The following is a 17,754-nucleotide window of genomic DNA, read 5'->3' on the forward strand; positions in this document are numbered from 1 at the left end:
AGGGCGCCGAAGGGGGGGCGGGGGAGGAGAGCGAAGAAAGGGAAACGGGGGGGGGGCGGGCCGGGAGCCGAGGGAACCGGGCGGGGGGCGGCGGCCAGGGGGCGGGACCGGGGTCAGTCCTCAGCCGCGGGGGCCGCCCCGGGAGGTGGCAGCCGGGGTCGGGGTGGGGGGCAGCTGCGGGGAGGCGGGCTGGGCGGCGAGGCAGAGGGGAGGGAGGGGACGGGCACTGGGAGGCGGGGAGGAGCCGGCGCTCGGCTGGGGCTGCGGGGGCGGCGACGGCGGGAGCGGCAGTGGCGGCGGCGGCGGGTCCGGCGGCGGCGGCGGCAGGTGGCCCCGCGCGCGGCGGCCGGCCCGGCCGGGGGCGGGCGGGAAGGTGGCGCCTCGGGCGGGGGCCGGTCCCTGCACCAGGTGACCTGCTCTGGCCCGGATCCGGGCGGCCTCGCTATGCAGCGGCGCGGCGCGGGGCTCGGGTGGCCGCGGCAGCAGCAGCAACAACCCCCGCCGCCCGCGGTCGGTCCCCGGGCCGCAGCCATGGCCCCCCCGAGCGGCGGCGTCCCCCCGGGCCTCGGCGGCCGCCCTGCCTGCGCGCTGCTCCTGTTCTGCTACCTGGTGAGCGCCGGACCCTGCCCGGGTCCTCCCCCCCCTCCGCGCGGGGCCCCGGGGACGCGGGCGGGGGCGGCCGGGGGCCTCCGCCTCGCCGGGCGGTACGGCGCTGCTAGTTTGCTCGCTTCCTGGCCGCTGCGCCCCGGGCGCGCCGGCACCTGGGATGGGGCCCCGGGGCGCCGGGAGGGGTGCGTGGACCGGACTTGCGGCGCGGCGCTCTCGCTCGTGTCCGTCCCTCTCCCCCCGAGACGCGCTCCAGACCCGGCTGGGGTGCCCCCTGGAGACCCCCTCCGGTCCCCCGCTCCACCTGGAGCCTCGCCAGCCGCGTTTCCTCGCCGCCAGCCGCGCGCGGCTCTCCAGCCCCCTCCCTCCCGGTCCTGGGCTTCCCTCACAGTCTCGCAGCTCCTTGCCTTCCCGTGCCCAACTTCGCCTCTCTCTCTCTCTGTCTCTCTCTGTCTCCCTCTCCCTTGGCGAACGCCGCCCGCCTCGAACCTCCGTTTAGTTTCCGCCGGGTCCTCATGGCCCGGACCGTTTTCTGCCAACGCACCCGCGACGAGCCCTCGCGTTTCCAGCGCTCTTCAACTCCTCCGTGGTCACTCCAGCCAAGTTGCGGATGCCAGAAAGAAACCGAGTTCTTTGTAACACGCTTACAGCCAGAGTGGTGACTTTAGCTGCGTCTTGAACGTTGTGATTTCAGAGAATACGCTTGGCTTAGGCACGTCAGTTTACCATTTGCACTCTTCTTGGCTTCGGTTTCAGTTATCAACTAAATGGCAGTAACCTATTTTTCAAAAGCAGCTCACTTAAAATACCAGAATAATTTAAACCCTCAGAACAAGGTGGGGGAATATTCCTCAATTCCTTTGATGGCCTTCTTTCTCCTGCTTTGAATTCTCCTAAACAATAGTAAATTTAACCGAAGGCGACACCCTTCCTGTCCGGCCTACCTTATGTTCCAGGATCTTACAGAAAGCTTGGGTTATCTCGCCATATATTACTGTAAATAAGTGAAATCGAAAATGCTGAATCATGAAACTGATGTAATAGGAAATTCACAGAATGCTTAAAATTGAGCAGTGTCGTTGTCCAGAATTGTTCTCATTTATATGGTATCGCCATTATTTGGAGTCTTTCTTCGTAGAGGCTAAAAACTGCTTAGGAGACATTGTCAGGCATTAGGATTTGATTCCAAGGAAATTGCCACCCAGCCCAAGTTTCTTTTAACACTCTTTACTTCTCAGCTGTTGCATTTCTTGAAGCAAGAGGGTGTAAAAATGCAAATTGTAATTCTGCTTTAGCGTCTACCTGTTGAGCAATCCATGCTTTTCCTCCTATTTTAAAGTTAATTGGTACCAAATTTCGTGGTTGGATTTACTTACTCAGAAGAGGTTGTCTGTTAACATGCATGGGTGGTTTTTGTTTTTTTTTTTTCCTTTTCACCCAAGATGTATTATTATTTAATATTTATGCCACAGGGTTACAGCCCTCAGGCTCTTAAATATAAGTGCCAAAACAAATGACAGGGTTTCCGTTTAAACAGATGATCCCTGTCCACAAGGCACTGTTACCCACAGAGGCAGAAATGATGTAGTAGAATAGTGTGTGGAACATTAATGTACAGGTGGTCTGGAAAGTTCCATGTGGAAATCCGAAGTCCTGGCAAGGAGAGACCACTTCTTGACAGTTCTGAGAAATCGGAGTAACAGGAGAAAGCTTAAAGACCTGGTGGTCTGCGGGAACAGAGGCAGATGAGGGAGCAAGTAGAAAAGTTCTGTTGGGACCAAGGGGGATTTAAGGGACCAGGTCACAGAGAGGGGACAGAGATGCTGTGCACAGAGTAGAGTTAGAGAGTGAAGTGGTGAGGTCAGGGCTCTGAAGAGAGAGATTTATAGAAAATACTGTAATGTGGGAACTAACCAGAGCACGGCTGAGTGTCTTGGCAGATGGGGAAGGGTTGGATTTTGGAACCATCGTGAAGAGGGAAATGTCAGTGCTTCCTGACTCTGTGTGTTTCCTTCAGATGGGCTTCAGATAGGCTACTGTACAGGAAAGGCTTGGTAAGCAAGCAAACCATTTTGCAACTGAACGAGACTCTTTTGTCAAGTCCAGGAGAGCAAAAGTGTGATTTGGAAGATGGGCTTCACCTTTTGTTCTAAAGGTCTAGCCATTTCTGTAGGATTCTGCTCTAGAGGTATGTGCTATCTGAGCCTCTGGTGAAAGGTGAGGCTTCCTGACCTTGGAGAAATTCACTGTGCAAGGTGGGGAACATCTGCCTGAAGCACGAGATACAGAAAACGACAGAGGGAAAAAAAGGCATAATTGTGTCCATTCTCCTCGTCAAGGAATACTGCCTAGAGGAAGTGATTGGTCAGGGGAGGCGAGGCGGGTGGGTGGAGAGTAGATGTGGAGCAGAATAGCTAGGCAGGATCTCAGGAACATGGAGACCCTAGAGGGAGAAAGCTATCCCATAATTTGGAAAACATAAATAATAATGATAGTTTGCATTGTACTAAGTTGTTTATATGCATCACCCAGTATTTTTTTAAAGATTTATTTATTTGAGAGAGAGCACGCATGAGCAGGGGGAGAGGCACAGGGATAGGGAGAGAATCCTCAAGCAGACTCCCCACTGAACGTGGAGCCCTATGCGGGGCTCAACGTGGGGCTCGATCCTAGGACCCTGAGATCATGACCTGAGCCGAAATCAAGAGTCGGACCCTTAACCAACTGAGCCAACCCGTCGCCCCTGCATTCTCCAGTGTTAATTTTAACGACAACCTTGTGAAGTAGGAGCTGTTATGATCCTCATTCGGATGAGGTAACTAAGACTCAGCGAGGTTAAGTAAGTTGCCCTGGGCCACACAGGTAGTCCAAGATAGAAACCCAAGTCTGTCTACTTCCAGAAACCCAGTTCTTAGGCATGCTAACTTACTGCTTTCTGCATTTTGCTGCTTTGTGTTCGTTCCTCTCATACATAGATGCATGGGTCATTAGCAAAGCTCTTACAATTAGCAGCCACTGTGCAATTGGCCAGGATGTGAGGTCATGTCTAAAGTAGCCTAAAATATACAAAGCAGGAAGCACAGGCCACAGAATAGAAGCAGGATGTTAACGAGAAAAAAAAAAAGAATAGGTGACACCAGAAAATATTTGCCACGGAGAGGTAAAAGATAGGGTCTCTCTCTCGTCCAGAGGCAGCAGGTGGAGGTTAGCACTTAGCGTCTGTACGAATGTGCGTCCAGGTGTAGAGCGAGTGTGCCTTGGAAAGCATTCCAAAGCCAAGTTGTCTGTGATTTGGGGGCCGATTCCCACTCTGTGCGATCCCCACCTATGTGCTTGTTCGCAAGGACTGGAGGTTGAGAGTGGTTTTCTGAACAGATGCCTTTAAGCCCCTGCCCTCATGGGGAGCATGCTTCCCGGAGCCAGGGTCTGAGGCAGCGGGCGCCTTTCCTCCCCACTGGCTGGGACAGAGTAGGCTTCAGTGGCAGCCCAAGAACAGTACTGTGACTGTAGCTAGGATACTGCCAAAGCATGAATAATTGTGATGAGGCCTGAAAGATAAGTCACGGAACGATGCCAAGCAGATTTCTGAAAAGATGATCCCCGGTTCCAGCGGCTGCCAGAAAATTCTAAGGTCACCAGAGGTCAAGAGGCAGAGAGCCTCCTCAGAGAGGGTGAGGGCCTGGAAAAGAAAAGGTAACAGAATCGCTTCCGCTGAGGTCCCTGGCGCCGAGTGGTGTGGTCTGGGCTGGACTTGCCAACAGAGCCCCTTGCCATTCTCGTACGTCATTACCTTGTACCTTCCTCCAGACTTGGCCAGACCAGCTGAGGCTGTCCCAGCCCCATCTGTGACGGTGGCACTTGTGGAAGGCATTTCTGTCCTTTCCAAACGCTGGTCTCGAATGTATAATTTTTTCTTCAGTGAGAAAAACACATCTCACAATGGCTGGTATTGATGTCAGCTGTAGAGATGAAATATTCAGAGTGGACATTTGCACTCGTTAGACAACCGGAGGACAAAGCCATAAATGGGCTTTAGTGGCACAGATGTATGTGGGAATGGTTAGCAGATCTCTGGTGGCTGTGACAGAATTCTCCATCAGTGGCCATAGACCGTCGGTTAACCCTCTAGTAGTAGTAGTCCTGAACTCCTTACTCTGTCTAACACAGGACCTAGGAAAATCAAAACAAGGTATGGAGACTCTCCATTATCTCGCTTGTGCAAGAGCGAAAATGGATATTTGAAATACAGAGCTCACCTTCAAACTTCACGTCAGCCAATAGAAGCCACAGTCACCCTGACCAGAGCTCTTAAAATCCCCCAAGCCGTGGTGTTTGCCTCTTGCTTTCTATACCTTCTATTCCTCTTGGCAAAAGTGTGGGAGTCATGAATTGGTTGAAGGAAGCAGGTGGAGGAAAGGTAGACAAGGCATAAAGAACCCAGGCAGGTCACAAAGATGGATAGACTCGAGTAGACCATAAATAGCCTCAAGTGAATTCAGTTACCCTGTTTATTGGCTCATCCTATTCCCCCCGAGAAGGGACCCGAGGGGCAGGAGGATTGCTGAGGAGATTCTGCTTTGGCTGCTCTTATTTGTCTGACATCCTCATCCAAAGAAGGGCTTAACTGAGCTGGGGAGTTGGCTCAATGCGGTGTGTAGGTTTGTGGGTAAGATAGTGCCTACCCTCCCCAGGTACAAGGTGTAAGGACCTGGTAGGATCTTAGCTCCCATCCCGCCTCCCTCCTGCACATTCAAGATGAGAGTGAACAAAGTCTCACCTTTCCCCCACCTGTGGCCAAAAAGTGGGACAGGTGTAGAGGTCAGTTGGTGAGTCGAGGGCCTCATTTTGGGCGTTTCTGGAAGGCAAGAGGGACAGATAGGAATTTGAATTTTGGTTCTATTTTTGAGGAGCTGGTTGACCTTGGGCAAGTGACTCCCCCTCTCTGAATCCATTCCATTTTCTCCGCTGTGTCCCTCCCAGAGCTGTTGTGAAGATTAGATTTGAAGGGAGACGTTCTATGAAGTTCTTTTTGAGAGGATGAGGTTAGAAGTGAGAAGAGGGACTTGCCGCATCTGTCCCAATGCCCAGCTCAGTTATTCAATGAAATGAAACCAAACCAAACCTTGATTACCCTCATGATTTAAGTTAAAAAGAAATAGCATGTCAAACAGTATTAAAGAGAGGAGGCGAGCCAATACAACTAGGAGTATTGCTCACTGTCATGATGGTGTTTCTCTAGCCAGCTCTCAGGTTTGGGAAGGCATATTGGTCAACTGGGAAGTATTGCCCAAGACACATCTCGATTTTGGAGTCCATACTGACATCACTGCCCATTCTGCTTAATTGCATGCTTTGTTGACATAAACAGGATTTTTGCTTATTTCTAGTCAGCAGAAATTGGGAAAGTAGACCTCTTAAGCCAATACAGTGACTTTTTGACCTATGGAAAGTTTGATCCAGCCAGTTTGGAGAGAAAGCACCTAAGTTTCCTTAGGTGACTGTTGGGGTGGAATGGGCAGGAATGAGAAAAACAGACATTCAGTAATTGTTTGCATATTACATGAACCCACCACATACACGTGTTAGTGTAAAATTTCCCACGACAAGACGTGAATGATTTAAGATGCTTCAATCTCTTGGTCCCTTCCTTAAATAGCAAGTTGTCCATGTAGAGGAAAGAGCCTAGTTTTCTCAGCTTTTTGGAACGGGGAGGGTTATTTGAATAGAATTTCTTCTTACTGATTTTGCTTAAAGGCATCCGATGCAGTCATCCTAAAAGAAGCTTAGACAGAATTGATAGATTTTTTTTTTTTTTCCATCCAGAAGATACATAAATGCACCTCGACTCCCAGTCTGAATTGAACACATTTTGATCTCCAGTTTGGGGTCTTTTCTCATGAACACGACATCAACTGACCCATTTCTTTCTTTAAAAAAATTTATAATACATACACAATTAGACAAATGTGAGGGAATCTGTTCTGAGAGTGTGTGTGACATTGTCAAATTTGACTTTGATTAAGGCTTACTTCTGGTGTAAACAGATGTTTGAGGGCTCGGGCATCTTTCAGAGCCCAGCTCCATTGTGTGCAGAGCAGATCAGTAGCTTCCGAGGTGGAATATCTATGTGGTTGTCTAAATGGCATATGAGGGGCACAGAAATGCCCCCACTCACCCCCCAACTCTTGCTCATAGCTGCAGTGCATTTGAGCTTTGCTTTTAAGGCATTATTTCCCCCAGACTGGCATAGAAATGTAGCTATGTGACATTACTGTAGTCCTTTTTCATTATCACATTAACACGGATGAACTTGCCAGACGAACAGGAGTCCAACAGCGGGTAGAGGGATAGGACATTTAAAACATTTAATTCGTATTTTTGCTGTGGAGAAATGGAAAGTTCTAGAAGATAGTGCGGTTGTCTGAAAGGTCTGGAGGGAGTTGATAGCTGAGAGAAGTCCACCCTAAATGGGTAAGGTAGGTTGCAGAGCGCCACCTTCCCTGACCTCACAGTCCCCACGTCAGCTGTGACTCCCCAGGGGCCCAAGGAAAAGCCAAAGGGTAAGGGTTCTTCCAAAGGAGATTAATGAGGCTGGATGGAAAAAGAGAAGTGGAGAGGATCTCCATCACAAAAGGACTTGTGAATATCGGAAACGGTGGCGGGGACTTCAGGATTGGATCAACTCCTCCGGTTTATATGCAGGTGCCCCTGGGAGCTGTGACCTGAGGCGGACCACAGAGGCTCCTGGCAGAAAGGCTCATGCCCAGGATTTTATTTCAGCAGGAAACACTTAACCAAAATCCTACTGTGTGCCAAGTTCTGTTTGAGAAGCCAGGGACATAACAGTGAATAAGACATGGACTCTGACCTCATAATTTCTAAGCAAAGGAACGACTAGGTAATTTTTCACTTCCGTTAATGCAGCCTGGCATGTGAAAATACCTATGAAGGTTGGACACGTGTCATGCCGGTAGCTGAAACTCTTCAAGTTAATTGCCTTATTTTCCTGGCAGGAGACAGCTCATAACCACACACATGACTTGAGCCAGGAAATCAGCTTCAGTTTAATCGATATTTAGAGTGTGATGTGTTGCTAATCAGTGTTGGTTTTGTACATAACAGAGTTAGCCCTACTCAGGGCATAGCCGCTGCCCACTGGGTCCCCTCCAATCCACAAGATGCCAGCTTCCTACATTGCTTAGGTGTCCAAAAGACTGAAGACCGCCGTGCCTTCTTGAGGGATTTAGACCGTGCCCCTAAAGCCACCTAGGGTGATTTTCAGGTCCCCTTTGGGGCCAGCACACCCCCATCATATTGCCCATCCCTGACAGTGTTCCTTTCCTGTACTCATGCTTCTCCCACTTCTCAAGTTCATCTTACTCAGTCCATGAAATTTTTCTGCGCCCAGCCTCGCTCTAACTTCTCATCCCACCTAGGTCTCTACTGAAAGAAACAATAGCAAGATGTCAACGCCGCCACCAAGGAACCTTAGCAAAATAACAAATCAAGCGCCATCAACCACACATCTATGAAATTATGCCTAATTGGATTATTCATCTCATTTCTCCCATAGGATCATTCCTTTGGAAAGCATATTTTCTGTCATGTTGTGTTTTCCAAACCTCTAAATCTAGAATAAAAGCTCGATAATCTAGAACAGTAGTCGGCAAGCTGTGGCCCACGGGCGCAACCAGCTGCCTGTTTTTGCAAACAGAGTTGAGCTGGACCACAGCCGTGCTCCTTCACTTACGAACTTAGTTGTCTGTGGCCGCTTTCTTGATACGACAGCAGAGCTAAGTAGTTCTTCACGGACACCAAGTGGCCTGCAAAACCTAAAGTACTTACCATATGGCCCTTTTTTACAGGAAAAGTCTGCTAACTTCAAATCCAGAGTAGCACCATCCAGTTGTCAGACATATAATGTAAGCTACAAATACGAGCCACGTGTGTACTTTCAGATTTTCTCATAGCTGCATTTAAAAAGTAACAGGTGAAATTAATTTTAGTAATATATTTTATTTAACTTGCCCTATCTCAATATGATCATTTCAACATGTAATCGGGATAAGAAATATTAATGAGATAGTTTGCATTTTTTTTTTTAAATTGTCTTTGGAATCCAGTGTATATTGTACACACACAGTAATTTGGACCAGCCCCATTACCAGCGCTTCATAGGACTCGTGGCTTCCGTATCAGATAGCACCCACCTAGAACCTGTAAACCTTGGATTTACTTTTCCTGCACTTGAGGCTTTGAAGTAGGTGAAAATAAAATAATCTCCATCTGCATGTATAGAGATTTCCTTTAAAGCCGAATTTTGATGGAAGGGCTGGAGGGAGAACACGGTCAGGTGTCCTATACCTTCTTCGTTCTCATCTGTCACCGCTGATCTCGGCAATGATGAGCCTGATGTTATGGGTCATCAAGCGAAGCTGAAACCAGCTTCAGCACGCTGTGCTTCTTAATGTGGGAAAGTGGACTGATGCATGTTTAGCACTAAGAAGTAAAGTAATGAACATTACTACTAACTGCACTTTGCAGTGAAATCATATAACTTTTCCCCCAGAATTCCGTTTAAAAGAAGTATTAACTTGGAGTTCTAGCGTCAGTGATAAAAACATGATTTAAAAAAAATATTGAAGGGGCACCCGGGTGCCTCAGTCGTTAAGCGTCTGCCTTTGGCTCAGGTCGTGATCCCAGGGTCCTGGGATCGAGCCCCGCATCCGGCTCCCTGCTTGCGGGGGGAGGCCTGCTTCTCCCTCTCCCACTCCTCCTGCTTGTGTTCCCTCTCTCGCTATGTCTCTCTCTGTCAAATAAATAAATAAAAATCTTTAAAAAAAAAATTGTTTTTTTAAAAATTGAAGTGGGAGAAGAGGGCTGGGTTTTTTTTTAAGGTATACATAAAAGGAACGAGGAAGAGGTTTTAAGTCATTCTTGGAAAAAGAACACCAGGTGATACTCAGTATGTCACAGCATGTCCTGGACTCTGCTCTCTGTTGCCTCATTAACTGGGCAAATGTGGAATTGAGTGATGGTGGGCATGAGGGGCAGTTGGAATGAGGGGTGCCCACCTCTCTGTCTTCGGCTGGCCTCCGCGGGGGGCTCATCGACTGGATTCGCATCTTGAGAAGGGGGTCGCATCTTGGCACATCTGGCTGAATGAACAAACCGCCGCTTGTGGACAAATGCTGGGGCTATCTCTATTCACAAGAAAGCAGAATTCCGCCTGGCCAACTGTTTATAGTCTCGCTGTTGTGTGCTGCGGGCTGGAGAACGTGGGAGAGGGAGTGAAAGCAAGGGGCTGGGCTCCTGGGCTTGCCTCTGGGAAGCCACCAGCTGGGTGATGTCGGAGGACATCCCCTCTCAGTGATCATTGCCTTGTTGGAAGAATGGGGTGGGCTGGCTCATCACCAAGGGCTCGTCCGCTCTTAGAGTAGCTACTTCTAATTATAAGATTATTTTTATGTTTGTTTTCCCCCCTGCAATTTGGAAGTATAAATGAGAGCATGAAACAATTAAGCCTCTCACTGCGGGAGCAGACAATTTGGACTGTACCCACCTCTTTACATATTTCTTCCCACAGTTTTCCCATGACTAATCAAAAGCAATGGCCAGCCCTTCTCACTCCGCCACTTGGAGAAGCTACATTTTTTTATTTTCATCTTTAGGACAGTTGCTTTTCTCTCCATCCCCCCTCAACTCCGTTGTTTTTTTTTTTTTTAATATTCATGTAGTACAAAATCCAAAAGATAAATAAGGATATATAGCACACGTCTCTCTCTTAGCCTGTCTCTTGGTCACCTCATCCTTCTCCATGTGAGCAACCAATGCTATGTGTATTCAAGCAAATGTGTATCTATTTTTCCTTTTCTTAAAAAAAACCTCAAATGGTACTTCTGAACCTTGTTTAAAAAAAAAAACAAACTTCAAACTTTGGAGCTCACTTCATTATCTGTCCGTGAAACTCTTCCTTGTTTTAATAGCTATCTAGCACTCCAGGAGTGGATGTCCTATCAGTTACTGAACCAACTCGGTCTTGATGGGCATTTAGTTCTGCATCCTTTGCTGTTACAAACAGTGCTGGAGTGCAAGCCCGTACATACATCATTTTGCACATATTTGAGTATATGGGTAGGATAAAATCCTAGAGGAGGAATTATTGGACTGGAGGGTGGGTGCAGTTATATTTTTGATGGATTCTGCCTGACTGCCATCCACAGAGATCACTTTCCCCAGCAGGACATAAGAGGCCAGTCCAACCGGGACAGAGTGTTATCGGACTTTCTGATCTCTGTGAACCTAGTAAGTTCAAACTGATCTCTTCAGTGTGGTTTCAACTTGCCTTTCTCTGACTATCAGTGGGAATTTACTTATTGATGAACTCTGTCGTTTGCTCATTTTTCTTGATTGTCAGCTTTGTTTCTAATTGACGATCAGTGCTTTCAAATAGAAACACTGCTCCCTTTTCCAGAAACTTTCATTGATTCTTCACTGTCGGTAGAATCAAAGTCCGCATTCCTTGGGCTGGGGGATTCAGTGTCCTTCAGAGCTAGGACCCTGCCTTTTTTTTTTTTTTTTTCCAACCTCATATCCTCATGTCTTTTTGTGTCTTTACCCCTGTTCTGTTCTCTGGTCAAACCAATCTGCCCTCTCTCTAGTACATCTGTGTTGCCCCTGCTTAAGCTATTCACACCACTTGTATGGTCTTCCCTGTGCCTCTCTACCTAAAGAACTTCTCTTCCCCCCTCCCAGCCCAGCTGAAATATCATTCCTTCCATGAAGGCTATTCTAGACGACCCCCGGTAGAATGACCCTCACCTGGGACTGTACTCCTTTAGGACTTGCTTATAGTTTGACTGGAGCCCTCATCACGTCCTGCCTGGTGTTACTGCTCTTTGTAAACACAATTCCCTGATACCCAGCTTTGTGTCTCAGCCCCTTCTGCGTCTCCTACAACCCTCAGCCAGAAGTGAACAAAGGGGTCCTTACATCTTCCTTCTTTGGAAAACTGACCTTTTTCTTTAAACTTTTAAAAATATTCACAGTATAAAATTTACCATTTTCACCACTTCTAAGTGTACAGTTTAGGGATGTTAAGTACATTCATATTGTGGTGGAACCATCACCACATCCATCTCCAGAATTCTTTTCCTCTTGTAAAACTGCAACTCTGTGCCCGTTAAACAATAAGTCCCCATGATCACCCCCCCCAACCCCGATCCCTGGCAACCACCATCCTCCCTTCTGTCTCTGTGCATCTGACTGCTCCAGGTTCTTCATATAAGTAGAATCATACAGTGTTTATTCCTTGTGCCTGGCTTATTTCACTCAGCATAATGCCCTCAAAGTTCTTCCATCTTGTAGCATGCGTCAGACTTCCTTTTCTTTTTAAGGCTGAATAATATTCCCTTGTGTGTATATATCACATTTTGTGTATCCTTTTACTCATTGAGGTCATTTCTACCTCTTGACTATTGTGAATAATGCTGCTGTGAACATGGGTGTATGTCTATGAACGTATCTCTTCGAGTCCCTGTTTTCAACTATTTTGGGCTTATAGCCAGAAGTGGAATTGCTGGATCCTAGGTTTAATTTTTTGAGGAGATGCTGTCCTGTTTCCTTCAGTGGCCACACCATTTTACATTCCCACCAGCAATGCACAAAGAGTCCAGTTCCTCTACCTCCTCTCCAACGCTTGTTATTTTTGTTTTGTTTTTGGTTTTGGATAATAGCCGTGCTAATGGGTGTGAAGTGGTCCAAAGTAACCTTTTCGCTATTGTGTTTTGGATGCCTGAATCACAAAGTTATATTTAGAAGAACTCTTGTATCATATGCTGAAAACATTGTCTTGATCTCATGACCAACTTCCAAGATTTCTTCAGCAAGGAATGTCCATTTTAAGAGGTCTTCGTATTTAAAGAACTAGAGAAATAACACACACAGCTAAAATCTTTCTTGGCCCATGTAGCACCGTCCATGGTGAAAGCATCAGATGACACAGTCTGTTGTCCAAGCCTGCCTGTGTGTGACTTGGAGCAGTGGAAACCTCCTGCTGGTCCATCCGTCATGTGCACTTGTCCTGGCTCGGAATTTACGGGAGAAAAAAGGGGCCAGGTTGGCGTCCCTGTCATGTCCCCTCTCGGGCACACTTTGAACTCTTCCCCCACCCTTTGATTTGGCTGCATCTGATCGCCATTTGAAGTCAGGACAATGCTTTGTAAATGTCTGAGCCTGGCTCATCTCCTTTTCACGCTAAGGCAGGCTCACCGCTCCTGGATTTGTTGCGAACTAGCTCCTCCATTTGGAAACCAACTCTGGAATGATTGCCACGTAGCTTTGAAAGTCCCATTTTGATCAGCAGATGCTACTGAGTCTGGGGAGAGAGTTAAATGTGGCCTAATCTTCATTTGTGTGTGTGTGTGTTGGTTTTTCTCTAATTGTTGGGGAGTGGTTTTGCCATCTTTTATGTTCCACATTCAGTGCTTTCTGTAGATGGATTTTTTTATCCCCGGAAAATGATTCACATATCTGTTAATGTGATGATTTTTAAACTTTCTGTCCTTCTTTCTTCCTTTCTTTTTTTTTTTTTTCCCCCTCTTCAGAACATCATGCCGTCTTTGGGCAGGCAGACTTCCCTGACGACGTTGGTGACCCCCAAAGCTGAGCACAGCGTGGCTTACAAAGACTTTATTTATTTCACTGTCTTTGAAGGGAATGTCCGCAATGTTTCTGAAGTCTCGGTTGAGTATTTATGCTCTCAGCCTTGTGTTGTCAATCTGGAAGCCATTGTTTCATCTGAGTTCAGAAGTAGCATCCCTGTGTACAAAAAGAGGTGGAAGAACGAGAAGCATCTTCACACCAGCAGGACACAAATAGTACATGTGAAATTTCCAAGCATCATGGTTTATAGAGATGATTATTTCATCAGACACTCCATTGCAGTATCCGCGGTGATACTACGCGCCTGGATTACTCACAAATACAGTGGTGGAGACTTGAATGTTAAATGGGAGGAAAATTTGCTACATGCTGTAGCGAAGAATTATACTCTGCTGAAGGCGGTCCCACCTTTCGAACGCCCTTTCAAAGATCATCAAGTGTGCCTTGAGTGGAACATGGATTATATTTGGAACCTTCGAGCAAACAAGATTCCCCAGTGTCCTCTTGAAAGTGGTAGGTCATTTGCCTTGCAAGGAACCTAATGCTCATTTCTTCAGATAGCCTGTATCACGAGAGAATGACAGGAGAAGGTTCTTACTCTGGCAGTGGGGGAGGTGGGGAAAATGACGGGCACACCGAGCCTGTAGTTTAGGACTTTGGGGAGGTAGTGGGGGGGCGGGGAGTAAAAAGGTGAAGAGAAAAGAAATAGTAGGAGAGAACAGACTGCACCGGAGAGTCACAGAGATCATGGAGGGACCTGGAGGGGTTTGGGTCTGAAGTTGGAAAGGAGTGTTAATGCCACCGAAACAGACACGGGGAAAATCTTCCTCCCTCTCTCCCTTCATGAGTCCTTCGAGTATCAGTTACGTTTAAGTGGAGTGTTTTATCCAGGAGGGGGTGAGGACCTCAAGAGGAGACTTGCTGCCAAAGGTGGTATCACACAGTAGGTTTCAGCCCAGAGCCCCTGCGTTCAACTCCTGATTCTGCCACTTTCTGCCTATGTACTCTTGGAATTCTGGGAGCCTCGGTTTTCTTATCTGTAAAATGGGGATGATAAATAACAACTCCCTCAGAGCCGTGTTGTGAAAATTAAATGAGATGTAATTTGCTTAACGCATAATCAGCACTCGGCAAAAAATAGCCACGATGATGATAGAGCCCAAACTCTGCACCATATCCTAAAAGCCACATGGTTACAGCCTCCGAAGGACCCACACAGGAGGTCCCCGTGACCTTCTGTAAGCACTGGGGTTGGAGGTCTGTGGCTTGTGCACTCTTAGTTCTCTCCATTGGTGTGAGGGGCACATTCCTGTGTGGATGCTGAGCGCCTGCCAGCTCTTCTGGTCGTCCTGCAGTGGGGAGCTAACCTGGGCGTGCTCCCAGGCACTCACCCGGAATCTGACAGTGTTTCCTCAGATGTAGCCCTGGGACCTGCTGCGACAGAATCACGCAGGGCTCTTGTTGTCAATGCAGATTCCCAGGCCCCATCCATATCCTACTCAGTCAGGACCTGTGGAGTGCAGGGCCCTGAAATCAGCACTTCAAACACACTCCCATGACCCTGATGCATCTTAAAGCTCCAGACCTCCGGAGCAGCAGCAGAGCCGGTGGGATTTGGATCTAGGGTAACTGTGACCCAACCCCCATTGGCCTGTGACAGCAGACCCTTCCTCGGGAGGCGCCTGACCCCTCCTGGTCTTTAAGAGGACTGCTTTGGGGCAAGATGACTTAAGAACACTGAGAAAACAGTGGCGACGAGTATTTCCTGAGACCACCCCAAAACAGCCTTGTATATGACGGACACTTCAAGGATCTGTTTAACCAGAGTGGTTTGAGTGGTCAGACGCCACTTGCCGTAGAACGAATACATGTGGCATTACAAAAAAAACAAAAACCAAAAAACTCTTTATTTTGAAACAATTATAGATTTGCAAGAAGTTGCAAAGATGGGAGAGAGTCCTGTGTATCCTTCCCCCAGCTTCCCCCAAGTGGTGAGGTCTTTCATAACTGTAGCACACTAGCAAGACCACAAAAGTGACGTTGACCTAGTACTGTTGAATTAGACGGCAGACCTTATTCAGAATTCACCAGTGTTTACATGCACTTTTGTGTGTGCGTAGGTCTATGCACTCTTATCCTGCGTTTGGTCTGAATAGCCTTGTGCTGTGGCTGGCTTGTGTGGGGCTTTAAATACAGAGCTGGAGAGGGAGGAGGCAGGTTCCTTTTCTGTGTGTATGTGAGTTGGGGGTAGGACGGGGTGGGCCGGTCGAGCTGCCTGCGTTCTGATGATCGGTGTGCATCCCTCTTCCAGGCAGAGCCCCATGCTAGCGTCTTTCTGGAATGCCTTCCACGGGGAGACCTAATTTATTAAGGAGAAGGAAGTATGAAGCACATAGAGCCAGTTTTGATTTGCCTTCGATTTTGTCAAGGCATAATGATTCCATTTCATGTGTGGCAAATCACATATTTCTCACTGAAGAATGACTAAATTGCAAGCTGGAAGTTTTCAAATGAAGTTGTTTATGAACTGGCTGAGGGCTTAGGGTGCCCGCACATAGCCTTAAAACGTGAACTACCTCTCCTTTCGTTTGTTTTTCCTTCCCATATTCACTGAGCTTCAGAATAGCTCAGTGGGATTTTTTTTTCTCCCCACCTTCTTCCGAGCATTACTTTTGGGGTGAGAACCAAGCTAATAGGAGCATAATGCAGAGGAAAGCCTTTTCTAATCATTAAAGTCACCAAAAAATGGGGAGTGGGGTGCTCCTTGCACTCTCAAAGCCAGCTCTGTTTGCGTGGCTGCGATGTGTTCACCAAAAGGGGGAACACTTCCTCTCCCTCTCTTTGAAAGAGGAATCAAAAGAGAGTGTGCAGCCACCCCATGGAAAATGTCCACGACCTTTGTTCTTGATACGGCTGTGTGATGGAAGGGGGCCAGGCCTCTGGCTTGCTCTTAGCAGGGGCTTCTTTACTTGGCTCTTGATGAACAGGAGTCAAGTCACAACAACAAGCTGGCATAAGGGAGCCGAGGGGGCGCCTTTCATGCCCGGTCCCCTTGCAGTCTGCAGCCAGCGCTGGTGTGGGCTGTGGGGGAACGTTTTCTGTGGCAAGTGCCTCATGTCCTACGAGGGCTCGATGTCTGAACTGAAGTACCCTCTAACTTGCTTTCATTTTCTTTTTCCTTTATAAAGAGAGAGAGAGAGCCCAAGTCCCCATGCACAGGGCTGTTCCGTGAGTATGGTTAGAGGGCCTCTCCACCAAAGGCTTAGCTTAGGCCCCCAAGGTGACGGCTGCGTGCACCCGGACATAGCCCTCCTGGACTGCTCCTCCTGCCTGTCCTCCCGGGAGAGGTCAGCGGGTCCCGTGGCCTCCATCTCCAGACGACGTTGCATATTCAGTCCTACTCACCGCTTTGCCCTCATTCCCCACAGGGCAGCCGGTGCGGGCAGGTGGTTCCTCCCACTGCGGTGAGCACGAGTGCCCCCCACGACCCTTCCCGTGGCCTGTGCCAGGGGTCCCTGTCCTCTTCCTGTTCCTGTCCCCTATCCTGCCGCATCTCCTGCCATGCGCCCCCTTGTCCACCGGCTCCAGCCACACGGGCCTGCCGGCTTCTCCTGGAGCCGACCAAGTTCATTCTCCCTTTGGGACACTTACCTGACTGCCCCCTTCCCCTCCACGGCTTGCCGCCTTATGTCATGCCTAGTGCTAGTGTCATCTCAGGAGAGACGGCTTCCTTGCCCACTTTATCTCGGACGGCAGCCCCACCCCTGCCACTCCCACCCCGTTGTCATTTGTCTTTATTTTCCTGCACAGCCTCATCGTCCCCAGACATTGTAATTAAATATGCGTCATTGCTTTTTTGCTGGATACGCGTGTCTCTGGACCAGTACGCAAGCTCCGTGGTGCCAGGGTCCTGCCTTGCTTTGTGCGGTGCCCACCATCACAGCCCCTAGCACGCAGCAGGCATGCAGTGACCATTTGTGAATTGAGTGATGAATGCTCTTAGCCAAGGGGCAAGGACCTTTTTCTCACAGGCCTGTGTGTGACCATAATGCGGTGACATCCTCACGCAGCTGTGTTGCCAAATTAGGGAGCACACAGGGGTAGGGGGTGGCTGCGTGCCTTCCCGAGGCTCACACACACCGCAGCTGCCCCGGGAAGAGCCCATCTGGGCTGTGCTGGTTAAGGATGCAATCTCTTGGTCAGTGATTCTCCTTTGCAACCACACACGAGCCCACCTTTGCTCTGCCCTCGTAGTTTGAGTCTGGGATTCGCCATCCCCTGCCTTGACTGAATCAATTCCTTTTACAGGGAATAGCCCTCCCCACTGCCCACCTGTACCTGCTCCCCACTGCAACCCCACGTGGCAAAGTCAGACCCATATTTCGGTAGCTGGCTCAAATTTCCACTCCTCCCCTGCCCACCCCCCCGAAGCCCTTTCCTTCCCTTTTTCCTTTCCTTTCCTTTCCTTTTTCCTTTCCTTTCCTT

At 48.6% G+C, this 17,754-nt stretch overlaps 1 protein-coding gene and 1 long non-coding RNA gene across 5 annotated transcripts in view; one reads left to right on the forward strand and one right to left on the reverse strand.

Moving 5' to 3' along the window:
* LOC145720225 (uncharacterized) overlaps positions 1-1,807 on the reverse strand; it is a 3,712-nt gene extending 1,905 nt beyond the window's left edge. Inside the window, exon 1 of the long non-coding RNA XR_014143080.1 lies at positions 1,096-1,807. This is a non-coding gene — a long non-coding RNA (uncharacterized LOC145720225). The remainder of the gene's footprint in view (positions 1-1,095) is intronic.
* The window catches only part of SEL1L3 (SEL1L family member 3), a 97,954-nt gene continuing 80,555 nt past the window's right edge, over positions 356-17,754 (forward strand). The window contains exons 1-2 of one of the 4 annotated variants that reach the window (XR_014143079.1): positions 356-609; positions 13,212-13,782. Coding sequence is in view for 3 of the 4 variants with exons in the window: in XM_081812531.1 (XP_081668657.1) it covers positions 445-609; positions 13,212-13,782 (736 nt within the window). In the remaining variant the exon portion in view is untranslated. Of the gene's footprint in view, positions 610-10,835; positions 10,912-13,211; positions 13,783-17,754 lie in introns of those variants that run through there. The other 3 variants (XM_081812531.1, XM_081812530.1, XM_081812532.1) reach the window with 3 other exon arrangements.

This window comes from Leptonychotes weddellii, chromosome 2 (assembly GCF_054177405.1).
Source record: "Leptonychotes weddellii isolate Sample4059 chromosome 2, ASM5417740v2, whole genome shotgun sequence".
NCBI lineage: Eukaryota > Metazoa > Chordata > Mammalia > Carnivora > Phocidae > Leptonychotes > Leptonychotes weddellii.